General features: G+C 39.9%; 1 protein-coding gene across 1 annotated transcript; it reads right to left on the bottom strand.

Moving 5' to 3' along the window:
• Positions 1–10,743: 10,743 nt before the first annotated feature.
• Positions 10,744–20,578, bottom strand: ASCL3 (achaete-scute family bHLH transcription factor 3; the record flags this gene model as incomplete). The annotated part of the gene is given in 3 exon segments (XM_081329821.1): positions 10,744–11,238; positions 11,240–11,272; positions 20,510–20,578. Coding segments are annotated over 3 exon segments (597 nt in total).
• Between the last annotated feature and the right edge of the window lie 57 nt (positions 20,579–20,635).

Raw genomic sequence — 20,635 nt, 5'->3', positions numbered from 1 at the left:
GTTTCCTATCTGGCCTACCTGGAAGGTAGGTCTTGTGCATAACACAAGAAATAATATATTTTAAGCTGAAAATGTTAAATGGAGAATCTATTACCAACCAACCATCCTCTAACTACAAACTGATTTTAAAAAAATAAAATAAGACAAACTATTTTGCAATGATTAGCCTCCCTCTGTGGACCAGTCTTAGCCAAAAGAAATAACACCAGATGTGTTTGTTATAGTCTTTTCCTACTCCAGGTGATCATCTGGGGTAACCTCTGAGTAAAATTTTCCAGAATTTGGCCCCAAAGTTCATTGCTGTTTGATCTAAAGGAAGAATTGATAAGTTCAACATAACCAGAGATCACAATCCCTGAAAATCTTAAATATTGAATTGAATGCTATTCAGCAAAACCTTCCCAATTAGGATTATATTATGAAAAGTAACTCAGCATATCCATACTGACCTTCGCTCCTTTCGCCGCGATCTAAAAACATACTTGTTCGAACAAGCCGGCCTGGCCTGATGGGGGATTGGTGGGGTTTTTTAACTGTTATTTTATTGGGGTTTAATATGTATGATTGTTTTAGTGGGCATGTATTTAATTGTTTTTTAACTTTTGTAATTTTGTACTTTTTATTCTTGCCCTGTTCACCGCCCTGAGTCCTTCGGGAGAAGGGCGGTATAGAAATATTATTAAATAAAAATAAAATAAATAAATAAATAGCTGATTCTGCAGTAAAAGCAAATTGAGCTAACTTAGTATAAAATCAAAAGATTCTCTTCCTCTCAGCCCACCATCCCCCTTGGGTTTTTCTGTCTGCTCTAGGGCTGTTTAAAAATGAGAATGTTTGTTTTCCTAATTACACTCTGTCTTTGTATGTAGAATGGGAATGGAGCACCGAGTTGATCACACAAATGCTGGATTCACTCCAGAGTCACTGCCTTCTGAATAGCTGGTTCTTCAAAGTTATCGGATGTTGAGTGATTGTGGTGAGCAAACAAACCTGCCCCTTGCTTTTCAGAAGGAACATACCATATTTGTTTCAGGTGTTAACAACTAATGAATTGAAGGCAGGCTTTCTTTTCCACTGTCAAGTTTATATATCAACATGCCAGCTACCTTTCCAGCAATAATGCTATTTATCAAATATCACTAGTTGCTGAGATCCTCAAAATAGCACAAAACCTTCTAGAATTCTGGTGCTACTAAAGAAATTTTTAAAAAACCAGTTTTAGCCAGATGATAAGGTCTAATAGGGTAATCTTATACCTCTAGTTACAACCATCTCCGTCAATCATGTGCCCTTCAGATTGCTGTTCCTGCTACAATATTCCTAGTTTGCATATTTCTGTTTGGCTGGGAATAAAGGAGTTGAGAGTATCTAAGGATACTAGGTTGAGGAGAGTTGGAGTAGGAATATACTATGAAGTTAGTTATTAATATAAGCCATGGATAAGGAAATTGGTGTTTTGGAATAACTGGATAATTGCCAGTTTCTCTTTCTCTTGCCTCCACTGCTGTTGGGACTGTTGGATGTTGATGTCCAAAATATCTGGAGGGTTTAGGCTTGCTTATTCTTGCCATAAATTGCATGTTCGTAAGATAGTGCACTTCAGAAGATGGTAGAGGACAGGAAGGCCTGGAGGAACGTTGTCTATAGGGTCGCGATGGGTCGGACACAACTTCGTAGCTAACAACAACAAGATAGTGCAAGGTGGGACCAAGCAAATAAATGAAACCTAGAAAGGTGGAGAAAGGTGGATGTTGGAAAAGGCAACTGTCACAAAGTCTTCTAATGATGTTGTTAGGGTTACACTGTTATAACTGGCTAGAAGGCATTCCCTAGGATTTGTTAGATAAGGAAGGGGGGGCTGGATGTCACTGATTAACAGGCTCTAAACCTTGACTGCACCCGCCCTAAAATAACATAAGAAAGATTGAGGTGGGAGGTGGAGGGTGGTGGGTAGAAGAGAGAGTTTGTGATATCTGGAAATTGAATACAATTGATGTTTATTATCCTTATTTTTTGTAGCATAACATCTGATGATTTCAACAGTATTCATTATTTTCTAGTTCATTCTTCAATTTTTTACAAGAAAAGCAATGGTGTCATTTACTATATGGATAGCAAAGGCATTCATTCCACAATGATATCCCCTGAATTTTATTTTATTTTGCTTATTTATTTACTTATTAAATGTATATGCCACCCATCTCACTATCAGGCAACTCTGAGCAGCTTATTGTCCATAACCGCTTACATTTTTAGTTTACATTTGTCTTGGTGTGATTCTTTTGCCCTCTTATCTCTGTCCTTGAATTGGTTCAGTATGAATTAAGTGGATTGAGTATAACCCTATGAACTAATCCCTTGATGCACTAAATTGAGGAAAATGCTTATTGTGAGTAAATACATTGGGTTGAATTTCTTAGTTTCTTTATATTACTTGGTGTACATTGAATAACTTTTATAACCAGTGCTTTTTTTGTAAAAGAAAAAGGTGCTGGAACTCACACATGTCATACAACCCGCCTTGCCTACCCTACAAGGCTCCATCCAAAAAAGGTGCCGGAACTCCATTCCAGTGGCGTAGCGTGGGTTGTCAGCACCCGGGGCAAGGCAAGTAATTTGCGCCCCCTAACCCGTGGATTTTACCACTCGAGTCTCTTCCACTAGATTAGTTAAAGAAACCCTTACCCCCTAAGCACATGTATTGATAGTCCCTCACTCTCTCTCCGCACCGCACCGCACCGCACGCCTGGCACACACCCCCTCCACAGTGGGCGGCGACCCGGCGGCTCGGATCGGATTCGCACAGCCAGCACTGCAGTGAGAGAGAGTGAGTGAGCCAGGCAGGGGCAGAGAGCTGCGAGTGCAAGCGCGCCCCCCCAGATGTTGCGCCCGGTGCGGCCGGCCCCCCCTGCACCCCCCACGCTACGCCACTGCTCCATTCTGAGCGTTCTATGAGAAAAAAAGCCCTGTTTATAACCATGTAGAAATTAATTTTGCAACTTGCCTCTAAATCTTTTATGATTGTTCCTTGGTAATAATAACAGTCAGTTTCTTTTTTTGCCAGCACAGGACTACCAACATTCAGTGATCTCTCCAAATTTTGTCCTGCCCTATGTTTTGCATCAAGAAGAAAGGGGCAGTAGCTGTGACACAAACACCTTGGAATAAAATGAAACAATGTTAGCTGAGAACCCCACACCAAAAACTAATCACACATAACAATAAATGTTATCTATATTCTTAAGCTACACATTTTTAAAGCCAGTTTAAAGCCTTGGTGGAGCAGTGGGCTAATGCCTCCTTAAGTAACACCAGCTGCCTGCAATTAGTGCAGGTTCGCATCCCACCAGGCTCAAGGTTGACTCAGCCCTCCATCCTTCCGAGGTAGGTAAAATGAGGACCCAGATTGTTGAGGGCAATTAAGCTGACTTTGTAATAATGCCGCTTGGGGTGTGTGTGAAAGCCCTAATAAGCAGGCATATACATAGAATGAAGGCTACTGCTAAGCTTGTAAGCCGCCCTGAGTCTTCGGAGAAGGGTGGGATATAAATGGAATTAAAAAAAAAGTTTCAATCCCAGTTTGTCTGCAGATATGGTTACAAAAATATCAACTTGATGGCCAGGCCAGTGCAATAAATGTTCTACTTTTATGCATGTTCCATATGAGTATCATGACTGCCATCTTGATTTTCCTTTAACTATACCCTATGGACATCTTTGATCCCAGGAGGAAAAGATCACACTTCATACTTCTGTCCAGCAAATTCTGCTAAGTGTCACTCCTAGTTGCTTTAGAGAAAAAATAACCAAGCAAGAACATAGAAGACTATATTTGTGGAATTCTGTGATATAGAAAGACAGAGATTAGGGTCCTCATCTCTTCTCATTTTAAACAAATAAATATTTTATTACCTTGTTGTTAGAAGTGAGCTAATCCCATATGAAGGATGCACTAACATGCAGCCACTGCAGATGGAACTGGGATTAACTATGACATTTCTGTGACTAGATTCAGCTTGCAGGGGCACTGTACAGCAGCGTCTGTGGTATGGCCAAGAGGACAATGTACATTCACTCATTCTTTCAGGACTCTCTCTACAATAAAAAGAGCATAGCCTATTATACAAATGGAGAGATGTGCATCCTTTGCTTGAAAATATATTTAAATCAAGCTCTTCTCCAAGAATAACTGATCTAGAAGATGAGCCTCTTGTTTTTCAGAAATATGAGGCAATATTTGGTGCAATTGCAAACTAATCCATACTTAACCTAACTGTTAACAAAGTTCTGGAGACTGCTGCAAATGTCATAGAAAGATCCTGAGAACCAAATACTTCAAATCCATGAATTTAATTTTGAATTGCTTCACATCATTCCTCCCAGATGAAACTGTTCTTCTTGCTAAATCCCCAGACTGTCTTTTGAATTAGCTCATTCATTGTCTCCATTCTTTTTCTCCTGTTTCTGGAAGCATGATCTTTTTGCAGCCAATTAAGATAAAAATTACCCATAATAATCCCAGAAGTGCTTTTTCCAAAAGGCAACTGGACTTTCTTGGGGTTTTTTTTTTCCTTTCAAAGTGTTTTGTTTCTCATCCAAGAAGCTTCTTCAGTTCAAATAGAGCTAGAACTGAAAAAGCTTCTTGAATGTGAAGCAAAAAACCCAAGAAAGTCCAGTTGCCTTTTGGAAAAAGCACCTTTGGGACAACTATGATCTGGATGATAGAGAATCTCCATAGACATTTACCTGTAATGATATGTTAGGAACATATTGGGATTCTCAAACTATAGGCCATGACTCCTAACTATTGCAATGGGAAGGTCACAAAAGTTTTTAAGTGATGGGGCTTGCTCAGGCATGGTAGAGAGGAAAATCCAGAGCACGTTTGGAGATAAACTTATGGGTCTCTATGAAAATCAACCACTTACCACTGCAGTTTTATTTATGTATTATTTACTATGCATTATTTACTAAGATTGGGGAGGACTTGCACACATCCATTTATTTTAGAGGACTGCAAAGTTTGAGAAAGCAACCTTAGACATTGCTACCTAAGTGGACTTTGGGCTGGCTATTCCTTTTGTATCCAGGGCCTTAGGATTTGCTGAGCATAGCTAAGTGATTAAAGAATGTGCTACCATCATATTTTAGAGCTCTGGTACATATGATATAAGGCAAATTTATGAAGGTTTTCTTATATTAATAGTTGGATGAGCACCGGCCCCTAGAGTTGGAAACGACTAGCACGCATGTGTGGGGGAACCTTTACCTTTTATATAATAATCAGTGGTCAGGTGAGAAGTGAAATAATGTGTTTCTTGTTTCTTAAGAAGCTACTCCACTTGCCCTTGGGGCAATCAGGTTTTGCTTATTTGTTTATGCTGTATATAATTAAAATTATAATCCTCCTTTCCTTGCTGAAATCAGTTGGACTCACCTCTGAATTGGTATGATAGGATTGTGCTCTGCAAATAGCAATGTAACCAAACTTTCTTTATAAATGAAGCACTTCTGTAATAGGTTCTATACTGGTCAGAAGGGAAAAGAGGGGGAGAGACTAGGAAGATCTGATGTTTGAGTTCATTCCTTTTTTTAAGAAGGCCAAATTCTTTGTGGTGTTTATACAGCAAAGGGAATTAGCCATACAGCATAAGTTAACAGGTTCTCTTGTTCACATTGGGGGGGGAGGGAGGGAGAGAGAGAGAGAGATGTAACCGCTCTGCAGGGAATCCGAACGGGTGGCTTTACTTAATTTAGGAGTGCCTCTCTGCTTTACTATGATGAAATGCACATAAACAGTTTGAATGTTTTATTTGGATCAAGCCCCAAAGATGATCCCTTTGGGGTTTGACAGACACAGCATGCTGGGAGACTAACAAAGAGATGTTGGTCATGGTGAGTCACAAATGGATAATCATCTCCCTATTTCTGATGCAGAAATGTTGGCAGCATTTTGCATAATTGAGCAATATGTCTAATGTCTGGAAATAACTCCAAAATGACTAGGGGAGGGGGCTTTACTGGTAAATTAAATATATTCATGAAATGTATGAAAATTCTTTTCTTAGGACAAGTAAGGCTGCAAGTTACACCTGTTCTCTTAGAAGAATATGCCACTAAACTCGGTAAGACGCAGTGGGGTGCAGGCATGAGAGTTCTGTTCAGTCAGACTATTACAGTAATGCAAGTATCTCACAAGAGCCTGACTTCTCATTAGTTTGCAAACTGTCAAATGCTTGGAAGTTCCTGTTCCTCTTCCCCTCACTTGCAAGCCTGTCTCGATGCTAGTAGATACAGTATTCAAATGGGATTCCTGGAAACTGCTGGTTCCATTTTAGCTATTCAGAGCCTTTTCCTGAAGGAGAACCTTCTTTTCCTGAAGTCCGGAATAGGAGGCACAGCTACCAATGTAGCTTTCCTCTAATTAAAGGGAAGTTGGAAATTTCTTTCTAATCTAAAGAGGGGGTGACTAGATGATAGCAGGAGCCCTGTCCCTTCACAACTTCTAGTATTGGCCCAACTGGATTGGGATCAATCTGATCCTTTAGTTTCTTTCAGTTCCTCTTAAATTAGTAAATTTCTATTTTCAGATAAGATTATGCATGTGTGTAAATCAAGCAGAAAGATGTAAAATAATCAAGATTCTCATATAATGTTCTTTTGGGGGAGTGGTTCCATTTTATGTTTTTATTTTTATTTTAATCGCTGCATCAGATCTCATCCTTTGAACATTTATTTTGAGCTTCACCTTAATGCAAAGTTTCTAGAAGTGGGATAATAATATTAACAACAATAAGAAGACGAATAAATACTGCAGATGAGTTACGGTAACACAGTGTTATGTACTTTTTTTTACATTTATTCTTTTCCTGGCCATGTTTATGAAACAAGAGCCCCAAACTTCTGTCTTCATTTGTAGCATATGGGACATGTGCGGCCTGAGATGAAGATCAAAATGTTGCTCCCTATCTTTCAAGTTGACCATATAGTCAAGAAATGGACATAGATTACCTTACTTTAAGTCAAAATATTGATCTAGCTCAGTAGTGTTCCCCTCAGTGTCTTTTCATCATCCTCAGCCTAGCTGGCACCACTCAAAATTTAATGGGATGGGACCTCTCCAAATTCTCATTGGTGCATGGTCTGGTTCAAAATAATGAAAAGTGAAACTCAAACACATATGCTTCTAGCCCCACCCATAGTAATAAAGATTGAGCTTGTATCACACTAATGAGGCATTATTCACACACACACACACACACACACACACACACACACACACACACACACACACAAAATTTGAGATACTTGGGCGAAATAGGTCTTTACCTAACACTGGAAATCTCAGCCAGTCTTTCTGAAGAAGCTTTTCCAAAATGAGTATGTTATCACAAAAAAAAGCATTTCCTATCACATCAATTCATTTGGCAGGGATACTTGGAACACCACCTTTGAAACTCAGATATATATATGGGAGAAAACCATTTGTGAGATAGCCTGGCCCCAAGTTGCTTGAATATTTAAATATAAAAATCAAAGCATTTTAAGCGAAGTTCAGAAACAGGCAGTCATTGAATGTTATTGCTGACAGGACTCAGGACAAGATGTTTTATGCACTCCTGAGAACAAAAAGCACAAGGAAAATCGCATGGCAAATGCATCTTTGTCATTGCAATATTTCACTGCTGATCCCCCAGTTAATAATAATAATAATAATAATAATAATAATAATAATAATAATAATAATAATAATAATAATAATAATAAAGTTGGAAGGGACCTTGGAGGTCATCTAGTCCAACCCCCTGCTCAGACAGGAAACCTTATACCATTTCAGGCAAATGGCTGTCCAGTCTCTTCTTAAAAACCTCCAGTGTTGGAGCATTCATAATTACTTTCTTACCAGAAATACTATATGGCTATCTCCTAAAAAGACTGTCTTCACCAGATAGCTAATGATACAGAAAGCACTTTATGTAAGTGCTTGAAGAAATGTTTTGATTTGTTCAGTGTTCTCCGCATTTATCCTGACTGACTTTTCAAAATAAAGAAACATCGTAGTGACAGCCAGTGAGAGATTATTTTTGTGACTGTCAAATTAATATTTACAAAGTGATAGCAGCTCCAGGCATCTCAAACTTTTAACAGATATGCTGCCAAAAATATTTGACATCACTTCAGAGAGATATACAATTTGACTTGGTATAGTTTGTCAGGATTAAAGAAAGCAGATAGCTTTACCAATAACTGTGCTGGTAAGCATTGGCTTATTGCTTTATTCAACTTCCAGAAATAATTTTGGAGGAATTTCAAAAAAAAAAGAGTTTAGATGATATTCTCCCACAAGAGATACTCTGATTAAAAGAATCTGGAGTTCAGCCAGCAAAGAGTGCATTACATCATGTAACATGCTTTAGATAATTTAGATAATTGTCATGTAACAGGATAATTGTATGTCTATAAGTACCGGTAGGTAAGTATCCTTAGCTGTCACTGTAAAGTCACTAGAACTTACTTCCAAGTTGCTGAGCACAGGATGTGTTTTTAGGACTAACAAGCTTATTCAAGCAGCCTGGAGCCCTCTTTTACCAGCCTCTCTCTAATATGGTCTTCTAACTACCCCTGTTAATTCTCTGAAGAACATTTACTTGTTTGCCTGCCTTGTAGCTGGGTAATCAATTACATATTCTGAATGACCACTTCCCGATGGCTGTACTTCTCTGCATATTAGGATGAAATGATAATATAAAGCAGGGTTGCTTTTTCAATTATTTATCAATTAGTCTTTCTTTAAAAAGCCATCTTCAGTATTCTTGTCTTCTTTGCCCATCAATGCCCAAATAGCACCACTGTATCAATGCAGAGCAGCATTCTGTGTGTTTTTAAAACTCTGATATGTTCCTTGTAGACAAATTTAAATTCTCAAGAATATATCAGGGAATCAATTTGCATTTATAATATTATTTTTTAGTTTTGTCGAGTAACAAAAAATATCACTAACACTGAAGCCTTGGTTACTTTATTTACAGTACATTTCATTGACTAATCCTTAGGTAATTATCTAAAAAAAACTACAGCATTAGTCTTTTTTTTAAAAAAACATAACTCTTAAATAATAAAGAAATATAGAATAGTATAGGTATACTTTGCTACTCTAGCATCTTTCAAGAAGTTTCGTATGGTGGAAGATCCTAGAAGCTTACAGCAGAATTCACTTGATTGAATGAAATTAAGTGACAACAGCTAACAAGTACAGTACTTGCAGAAATAGTACTGGGTATGTCAGTTAGCTTTTTGTAAAATGACTTGGAAAATTGGAGAGATTATCAACGTGAAAGCAATTTTAAAAAACAACTCACCAGAGTCTGCTGTGCTAAAGAATTACCAAACTGGACTGAACTCGGCAATATATTAAACTGCTTTGCTGCTGGGCAGAGTTGGTCGCTAATGTTTCCTGTTACTAAGGTGGTTGCCATGGACTCATTGCTACCAGGAATATAACGTAAAAGAGCAAAGCTAATGTGTACACACACACACACAGAGAGAGAGAGAGTGTGTGTTTTGTCAGCAAGAATTGGTCTCAGTCTTCCTGAGCAACAAACTGAGCAACTGAGCAACAAGATCAGAGAAGGAACACTGAGGGCTGACAGAAAATGTTCTTCAGCATCCTACATTTGTGTGTGCAATGAAGCCTTCCTTCCTTTCTGGTGGTACTGTAGAAAGAGCATTTGATCCACAATAAATCCTACTCAATCCATCCATCCTTTGCACTATTTCTTTTTCAAGAGGGAAAGATGAGGCCTAAATAAAACTGGCAGAATCAGCTTCTCCCAGCACTTTTTGCAGGCTACTTTCAGTTTGTGCCTACTACCTAGTTGCTAAATAAAGTTATCACAGTTCCAGACAGTTTTCTTATACATACACAGTAGAAATTGCTTCAAAAATATCTCAGCTATGAATGATTTTGATCCACCTGGAGGTAGAATCTCAGAAAATTGAAACCTAGTACGTTTGTCTGTTTCTTCATCCCTCAGCAAGGTCAAATCTGAAAAAGGCCTCTAAGGTGTCCATAAGTTGTGGTACAAAAAAAAAAATCAAAATGGTGACTTCAAAAATAGAAAGTCTAATGACAGTATCCAACACTCATAGGCCTCTTCTCTTAGTGCACGTCTTAAAGCACTATATTCTCTACACAAATCAGCTTACTTTGAGAGATGTAATTACAATACCAGTTTTTGCCTTTTAGGCAAATATCCAGCAACTTTATAAACTTATTTGTCACCCTCAAAGGAATTTTAATTATTGGGTGGATTAAAAAAATCTAACAAATGAAAACTGTAAATAAAATTAATGATTTTCACAAAATACCATAATCTTTCAATCCTTTTATTAAAATATATATTTACTTAAAATGCACTGCTTGAAATAACACAGTGGGATTATTTCCTTGCCCCTTGGTAATAAAAATTGCTCACACATTATTGTTCATTTTTAAGAATCATTTCAGATTCTAGACGATGTAATTATTTGAAATCTGCACAAACCTGCACACAGGCATCTCACAGGCATATGTGGTACTGTGTAGCAGTGGTAATCTTGCAATTAGTTTCGATTTCTAGGGAGAAAATATTTCTTATTTTGATATTTTCTAGTTTTGATCTATACAAGCAAGATTTTTTGGGTTTTTCAGATCTGATTGCATTTGCCCTGTGCAAAAGAAATTATACAGTCCTTGATGATGGATCATTTTGAGTACTTCTTGAGAGGGGAATGGTGAACTCCTCTGCAATCTTCCTCTGAATCATCACAAAGTACAGACTGGAGAAACTTGATGTATTTAATTGCAGCTCTAAGTGTTTCAACTTTGCTGAGCCGTTTGTCTAAGTATTCTGGTGGTAAGTGGTGTCTAAGTTTGGCATAGCCTTCGTTGACACATTTAACTCTCTGCCTTTCCCTTTCATTTCTTTTTCGGATGAATGCTGGGCTACAAGAGTAGTCATAACTGCCAAAATTTCCACATGGGACTTGAAATGGGAACCTACAAGGATTGCTGTAGAAATTCTCAGGAGTTGGAGGATCTGCTGTTAATGGAAGTAGAGGCAACTCTTCGGGGCCATTGAATTCACTGAGGTCCTCTGGGCACAAATGAAAAGTGGCAAAAAGATCTCGATAGCAAAATCTGGACATCTGTCCCATGTACGAGTCACTGATGGTTGGCAATTTGTCCATGGCATCCCAGGAGATGTTCTTGGCTATGGTGTCTTAGGTAAAGCTGAAAATGTATAAATGCATATCAGCACAGTGAGTCACAGGTTGCCCAAGACTAGGTGTGATTGTCAGCATTTGTAGTGCACTTCAGATGTAAGGAATATATGTGGGAGAATGTACAGATGTAGCTCTGACCTACTTATCTGTAAAATTCTTATGAAAAAGGGATGTGATTACATTGCCAATATACATGATCAGTGTTTACACCCCAGTAAATCTTTGCTCTTTACCTTGATTCACAAATGTTAAGATTGACCAAGCTTCACAAATTTTAAGCTTTGCAAGAAATGTAAGAATTTCCATTATTCTTTCACATAGTCCTCATGATTTGAGTCTATACCTAACTTTGCTCATCTTACATTATGATTAGTCCCAGGGAAAGGGGGTATATTCTACAGTTTACAGTATTAGTAACTGTTCTGTAAAATCAAAGAGACATAAATACGTTTCATTTTGGCTGGATTGGGTCTTATCTTTTAGCGGGTACATCCTGTTTGGATAATATGTGATGAAATATTTTTCAGTCTTCCAATAATAAAGGACATTGTATTATGTCCATGTCTTATTCTACTATGCTGCAACATTCTATATCAGCAGTACAGAAATAACATTTATCCTTTCTTAAGCATGGATTTGTTTATTTATAAGAAATCGTATAAGCAATCAAAACTTTTCTTCCAAGAAAAGATTTCTTCATGACAACATACCATCGAACATTTCACTTTAAGTATGTAAAAGTAATTAACTCATATCAGCTTAGCCAATCTATATTGTTAAGATTTCTATGGTACACAAGAAATTTACCTAATGAGTTTAGATACACTAATTGCTTCAGAACATTTGAGAAAACTACTTCATGTTAGGTGAAGGTTCAGATTAACTGCTTCAATATCAGGCAAATCCTAGTTGGAAAACAAGCCTAAATTCTTGATTTCTATAAGGTGAAATGGAGAACTTCCAAAGTCTCTTAACAAATTCTAAAATATTATACAACCTCTGAGCTCTAGAGCATCACACTAGTATAAATCCTACTTTGCATTAAAGAAGATAAAAAAGCCCCTGAAATATTTAACTACATATATAGTTTAGATATTTAAAAATCCGAGGTTAACATTAATAAAAGCTATGCAAAATTTGCTTTTAGCCTGGGTGCCTTACCTGACTTCCACAGTCTTATGTTTGGTGGATTGACTCAAAGTCAGCTCTAAATTTATACTCAAATGACAATATGCAAAGTAGTTTACAGTTAGATCTGCTCATTTCTGGTTTAGCTTCTTCCACCCACACTGTAGCTATAAAGGCAACAAATATTGATGGATTTGAATGCATAACATATTATATCACTGTTAATATCTAATGTGTAGCATATTTATATCCTTCCAAGATATGTTGTAACATTCTAATTATAGATGCATTTACTATATCTGCTATGTTTATGTAGGTTTCTTAAATTTATATCATTTTTATCATCAAAATAATAACTTAACACTGAATGTTTACTGTCTGAAAAATTAATTGAAAATGTCAGAAAAAGTTGTCAGCTTATTAGTAAGACTCAATGCCAGAAGACTATCCAATTATTAACAGAGCTGGTTATGTAAAGAACATACTTTAGTCTTTGATTACGATTCATTAAGGAATAAACTCGATTTTTAAACTGAAAAGAAATGAACAGTGTAAGAAATTAATGGAAGAGTAGGCTCTTAGCAATTCCCCCACCCCACCATCCCTACCTGGCTCCCTTCCCAGTGATGGGTTTCTGGTTGTGTTTATAATTCCAAATATATAATTGAAACTCTATGGGAATTGTGGAAATTCCATATGGGCAGAAAACAACAAGCAATGAAACATTAAACATCATTAATCCCAGATGTTGTCAATCTTAAATACTACATCTAATCCCAGTTAGTTTTCCATTTAGTAGATCCCAGTTAGCTCCATTGTTTTCCAATAATGGACATAATAGACAAAAGCAGAGGCAATAGCTAGAGAGCTGAGGATAGGAAAATTAAAATATGAGTACAATCTAGACTAGGTGTCCCCAATCCCCTGTCTGCGGCCTGGTACCGGTCCACGGTCTGTTGGAAACCAGACTGCACAAGTGGTGGGTGAGTGGGCAAAGCTCCATTTGAGCAAGTGGTGTGTGTGCATGCGAAGCCAAACCCTCCCCCCTGCCGCTGGTGCTGCTGCCCCTGCCAGTTTGTGGAGCTGGAAAGGTTGGGGACCGCTGGTCTAGAGCATATATGATAACAGCAAAACTAATTCCAAGCAAGAAAATACAAGGAATAGCATCTCAGTCAAAATTTCAATAGCCAAAATAACCATAAAAAGACAATTATTATTTTTTAAGAAAAATCAGGATTTTTTTTCAGCTAGGAAAAGTCTTGTAAGGAAATAGTTCTTATAGTCACAGATAAAATTAGATGGAAAGGCTATACAAAAAGCTTTTACAAATGGGATAGTGCAATGAGATAAACTTTTGTAGAGATAATAAATTCAGGAGGTGATGCTTCTAGAAACCCAAGGTACAATATATAGCAAACCAACTTTCAAATAAGAATGGACCAAGTACAGTTGAACTGTTTCAAACTACAGAAGAAAAACCTCAGTCTGATTATTTGAGGACAAATAAACTAACCGATCCCTTAAAACAATGAATGGCAAGCAGAAACTGATATTGGAAGCTAAGGAGAATATTTGTGGCTCAGGGTTGATATGAGAGGTCCTTGGTGCTCTCTCAGCTTGCTTGTTTTCTTGCAGACGTTTCATTACTCAAACTAGGTAACATCATCAGTGCTGCTGATGTTACTTAGTTTGAGTAATGAAACATCTGCAAGAAAACAAGTAAGCTCAGAGAGCACCAAAGACCCCTGATATTTGAAGCAAAGCTGCAATAGAAAAAAATATTTAAGTAAACTCATTCTGAAAACTCATACTGCAGTGAGAATTGTTCTGTACCAGCCTACTACCGGCCCTGCAGAAAAGGCAGGGACAACCCCTTTACAAAACGGCAAGAGGCTGGAACTAAGCCTGCCAAATGTATTGACATAAAACAGAGCAAAACAAATCATGAACCATGAAACAGGAGCTATTCAAATGGTTGCCTTCAGCAAACCAGCCCTCCCACACATTCCCCTTTTAAACAGTTCAAGGCGTGGCTTCTCTCTGCCTCCTTCCGAGGTGCCCCATTGCCTTCCTCTGTTTACTCCTGATTGACTGCCTCCTGCATCGGGCGTCCTTGAACAGGGCCAGCTGTGGGTTAACTTCATCCACGCTGTCAGGCTCACACAGCTGGGTCTGCGTCGTAACCAGATGGGAGGGGCCTGGCTGAGGGCTCTGCGGAGCCTCAAGGCTATCCTCAGCAAGCTCTCTAACACCCCCCTCCTCCTCCTCTGAATCGTCCGACCCAACTGCTGAACCCACAGGCTGACCCTGAATCACAACAAGAATATAGATACCTACAATCCTTGAAGCAATTTCAAATCTTATGTGCAACAAATCATTTTGGACATTCAGACATGAAGGTTTTCTTGTAGCTTGAAAAGGAGAGTACAAGAAAAACTATAATCTTCTTCCTTTGTGGATTTAGCCTCACTCAGTGACTGCATAAGCCGTCTCCATTTTGTAGTTCCTCAGGAAACTACAAAATGCATTAATGCATTAAAGGAGAAGTCACAGTACCATAGATGCAAGAATTACTAATTGGATTTTGCTAAGGATGCATCCCTCAAAGTACCAGGAAGTACCTGTCAAGGAAGCATGACAAGAAAGGATTACATCTCTATCTCCCGCTTGCATGCACACTACAGATATCTGGTTGGCCAGTGAAAAACAACATGCTGACTTAAGATGGGCCTCTGAACCTGCAAGACTGTTATGCACATGCAGCTGATTTACAGAGAAATTTTGTACTAGCAGGGACAGGTAATAGTGAGTTCCCTTTTGATGGATTACTTCAAGATCCTGGATGCTTTAATTCAAATTCTTATGCAGAAAGATGGGCTCAACACTTGCCTCCCAATTATACAGTATGAATTTTGTATGTGTGTGTGTTTGGTTAAGCTTAATATACCAAAGGCTCATTTTCTCTGCCTATTCATGTAAGAGATTAATATAGCTGCCCAACTCACAAAGTAGTGTATAGCAATAAAGCAAAGTTAAAATGTATTAAATACTAAAACCAACCAGGAATCAACAACAAAGCTCAGAGTTGGGGCATAAGCAGCAAATGCTATACCTTACATCTAACTTTCTTACCCAGTGCTCAATGAGATAGCCACATCTTCAAAGCCTTTCTGAAGGCTAAACAGTGCGAGGCCCAATCAAATCAAAGGAAAGGTTCTTCCACAGATCAGGTGCCACAACCCAAAAGCCCCACCTCCTAGGTCTCATCAGATGACATTGTTTCAAGGTAAGGTCCTGGGGCATCCCATTCTGTTTCCATCCATGGAATCTTATGCAGAATGGAATGGGAGGAAACAACTAGGGTTTCTTAATTGATATTTCTTAACTTCTCATTGTTATTAGACTCTAGGCCAGGGGTAGGCAACCTCGGCTCTTTTATGGGAGTTGAAGTCCATGAGTCATAAAAGAGTCGAGGTTGCCTACCCCTGCTCTAGGCAATGAACAATAGGGCAAAACCACAAGTCATATAATACAACCCCTACTAAAAACCATAGTGGCTTCCCCATTCAGCTCGGGGCATAGTCTGATGGGATAAATTTATAATCTGCTTGCAAAAAGCCAGGAAGTTGGGAATCCCCTGACCTCTGGTGGGAGATTATTCCATACAATGGAAGCAACAGAAATGTGCCATGAATTTCAGAAAAAACAAGTGGTGGGGACCTCTGGTAAGGCAAGGCAAACTATCATCCACATTTTTTTTCACTCCCTGGATCATGAGGGTATTATAGTAAAAAAGGCAGCCGGATATTAGATCTGTACTAAAAGATCTGGAGATTGCTCAGGTGTACAGTTTTGGTGAATAAATGGCACAAACCTTTGTTTTTTTGCATCCAGAGTTATTTAATTTAATTTAATTTAATTTATTGAGATTTCTATACCGCCCTTCTCCCTAGGGGACTCAGGGCGGTTCACAGGGCATATATAAATAACAATACAAAAATTAAAAAACAATTAAATCAATGCCCAAGTTAAAACAAGAATGATAAAACAAGCCTATAAAAACCAATATACCCCCATCAGGCCAGACCCGCTAGTTCAAATAAATGGGTCTTCAACCCGCGACGGAAGGATCAGAGGTCTGATGCCGTCCGGAGCTCAACCGGCAGTTGGTTCCATAATGCCGGAGCACCCACAGAGAAGGCCCTCCCCCTGGGGGCCACCAGTCGACATTCCTTGACCGGAGGCACCCTGAGGAGGCCCTCTCTGTGGGCACGCACAGGGCGGAGGGGAGTCGACGCCGGCAGCAGGTGGTCCTCGAGGTATCGCGGACCCATGCCATGTAGGGACTTAAAGATCATAACCAAAACCTTGAACCTTACCCGGAAGACAACTGGTAACCAATGCAGCTCACGGAGCAAAGGTGTAACATGGGAGTACCAGGAAACTCCCAAGACAGCTCTCGCGGCCGCATTCTGTACCAGTTGGAGCCTCCGAGTAGTCTTCAAGGGAAGCCCCATGTAGAGAGCATTACAGTAGTCTAGGCGAGAGGTCACGAGCACATGAGTGACCGTACATAAGGCCTCCCGGTCCAGATAGGGCCGCAACTGGCGCACCAGGCGAACCTGGGCAAAAGCCCCCCTAGTCACGGCCACTATATGATCCTCCAAAGTGAGTCGTGAATCTAGGAGGACTCCCAAGTTGCGAGCCCTATCCACAGGGGGTAAAAGCTCACCCCCCATAGAAAGAGATGGAACATCCCAGGTGTCCCGGGAAGCCGGAATGTACAGCCACTCAGTCTTGTCAGGGTTGAGTTGAAGTCTGTTCCTCCCCATCCAGACCCGAACCGCCTCCAGGCAACGGGACATCACAGCGAGGGCATCACTGGGGTGGTTTGGGGTCGAAATAAAAAGTTGGGTATCATCAGCATATTGATGATACCCAACTCCAAAACCACGAATGATCTCACCCAGCGGTTTCATATAGATGTTGAACAGGAGAGGCGAGAGGACCGACCCCTGAGGAACTCCACAAGCGAGAGTCCTAGGGGTCGACCTCTGCCCCCCTGCCAACACCGACTGCGAGCGTCCCAGGAGATAGGAGGAGAACCACTGAAAAACCGTGCCTCCCACTCCCAATCCCCTGAGACGCCGCAGCAGGATACCATGGTCGATGGTATCGAAAGCCGCCGAGAGGTCTAATAGGACTAGGACAGAGGAATATCCCCTATCCCGAGCCCTCCAGAGATCATTCACCAGAGCGACCAATGCCGTCTCCGTGCTGTGCCCGGGCCTGAAACCCGATTGGTAAGGGTCCAGATAATCCGCTTCATCCAGGACCAGAGGGAGCTGATGCGCCACCACACTCTCAACAACCTTCGCAAGAAAGCGAAGGTTGGAGACTGGACGAAAGTTGTTCAATACAGCTGGGTCCAAGGCAGGCTTCTTGAGGAGAGGTCTCACCACCGCCTCCTTCAAGATGGTGGGGAAATAACCCTCGCTCAAAGAAGCAGATATAACCCCCTGGAGCCAGCCTCGTGTCCTCTCCCTAGCTGCATAAACCAGCCAAGAAGGGCACGGATCCAATAAACATGTGGTGGAACTCAGCTTCCCCATAATCCTGTCCACTTCATCAGGGGTCACAGAATCAAACTCCTCCCAGATAACATTGACAGGACCGCCCGTGTCCTGATCGCCAGACTCTGCCCAGCTGGAGTCCAAACCGGTCCGAATCCGAGCGATTTTATCCGACAGATGTTGACTAAACTCCTCGGCACGACCCTGCAAGGGATCCTCCCTCACCTCCTGAGTAAGAAGGGAGCGAGTCACCCTAAACAAGGCAGCCGGGCGATTATCTGCGGACGCAATGAGGGTGGAGAAGTAATTACACCTCGCCTCCCTCATCGCAGCGAGATAAGACCTAATGTAGGTTCTTAACCGCAATCGGTCGGGTTCAGATCGGCTGGACCTCCAGCAGCTCTCTAGGCCCCGTTTCCGACGCTTCATCTCCCGGAGCTCCGCGGAGAACCATGGAGCTCGCTGGGATCTGCACCGGGTCAGGGGCCGCAAGGGTACAACCCGGTCAAGTGCCTCAGTGGCTGCCCTTTCCCAGGCTTCCACTTACTCCGAGTAGTAAGTGCAGAGGACGTAAGGTTTGACCAAACTTCATGTTTTTGATCCCTTTGGAGCTTATTTTTTTCCATTGTTTTTAAAATTGAAAAACCTCAGATCTGCAAGTTTACCAATCACAGGTGACTTTCTCTTCAATCCATTTATTTTAAAAAGAAAAATGTTTTTCCAATTTTGTAAATTTGTTTTTGCAATACACAGCAAAAGTGTGGTTATACAGCTGTTTTTTAAGTGGTAAGGTTTTGGATGAAATTGATTTTAAAAAGATTTTCTGAAGTTAATTAGAAAGATCTTGGATAAAAATGATAAAAGAATTTTGAGGGAAAAGGCAAAGATAGTGGAAGAAAACAGAAGTCAGAAATGTTATCTACCGGTATTAAGAGTAGCCTGGAAGGGGGGGAAATACAAAACTGGCTAATTTTATTTGCTATCTCTGGTTATGTTTAATAGTTATCTTGATTAGATAGGCTTTTTCCTGAGAGGGGAGAGGGGTGAAATAATGCCCACAGAGGGGGAACTGGTGTGAAGGACTAGTGAGATGGCAGTTTCCCAGGAAGACAGGAGCACATTCTAGAAGGGAGGGGGGTGAGATAGGCAGCAGCACACCCCTGAGATGGAGATAGTGGGAGAAAAGTTGGCACTGCCACTCCCTAGAATCTCCTAGGTATGTCCATAAGGAATTAATATGGCAAGATTTTGTCTGTTACAGTATGTATGTGTAAGCAAATAAAGAACTGAATTCTGGCTGAATTGTTCCATGCCATTCTTGGGCTTAGCCTGACAAAATGTTTAACTTGATATAATGGATTAGTTTGTGACATTCACTTTATCCATTTTTGCTATTGAAATAAGGGATTATTTCTGGTAACATTTACCACTTAATTTTTTTTTGCAACATTTAATTGTTAATTGGGATTACATTTTCATTTTTAAAGAAAGGAATGAGGGGTTCTTAGACTAAATGGAAAGAGGGATTATATACTTTTGTTAGGTATTTCGGATAATTTTTATTAGACCCTAATAAAGAGCTGATTAATAAAGAGCTGAAGATTTAGAGATGAGTACATAGAAAAAAGGCTGAGCGATGAAATGAAGATTATTTGGTCGTATTTTAAAAGACAGTGATAACGTACTTGAATATACTTTTTGGGGATGAAAGGGAAAGTTTCTTCTTACTAGCTTTTTTGAGGCACTTTTTTCCATCCACACTTTTTTTGTATTTTTGAATTAGGTCCTTGTGTCAGATTTGTTTAATATAATACTTAATAAAATTATTGGGGGGGGGGGGAAGGCAAGGGATGTATACTCTAGCAGGCCCTTTTGCAATAACCAAACCAAGGAGGTAGATTCAGTTTTGGCTACATGTTATCAATGTTGCATTTAAAAGATAACAATCAAATTGGATTTGGAAACCTGGTTGTAAAACCAATGAAGTGACTTTAAAATAGATGTTATTCTGTATTGGTGGGACTGACCTCCTAATGCTCCGGCCACTGTTTTTTATGCCAGCTGTTGACTTCGAGATTATCTCCAAAGCCATCCTGACATAGAGTATTTGGCAATAATCCAGATGTGTTCATTAAGGTGAGATTAAGTAACACCAGCTGCCTGCAATTAGTGCAGGTTCGCATCCCACCAGGCTCAAGGTTGACTCAGCCTTCCATCCTTCCGAGGTAGGTAAAATGAGGACCCAGATTGTTGGGGGCAATTAAGCTGACTTTGTAATAATGCCGCTTGGGGTGTGTGTGAAAGCCCTAATAAGCAGGCATATACATAGAATGAAGGCTACTGCTAAGCTTGTAAGCCGCCCTGAGTCTTCGGAGAAGGGCGGGATATAAATGGAATTAAAATAAAAATAAAAGATTGTCATCAGGGCATTGTGGTCCAAGAAGAGCTGTAACTGGTACAGCAGTGGAAGCTGGATAAAGCTCCCTTGATCACATCTTTCACCTGCTATTTAAGCAGGAGCTATAAACGCAAGAGACACTAACCAACTCTTTCAGGGACAACATGAACCTGTCTGGAGAAACCAGGGGATTGATGTTATTTGGGTGCTCCATTGTATATTGATGAACAACAGCTCTATTTTAAATGAGTTTTTAATCAAACTCTTGTTT

This window comes from Vipera berus, assembly GCF_964194415.1.
Source record: "Vipera berus genome assembly, chromosome: 1".
Taxonomy (NCBI): domain Eukaryota; kingdom Metazoa; phylum Chordata; class Lepidosauria; order Squamata; family Viperidae; genus Vipera; species Vipera berus.
This window is presented reverse-complemented; position numbering and strand designations above follow the sequence as displayed.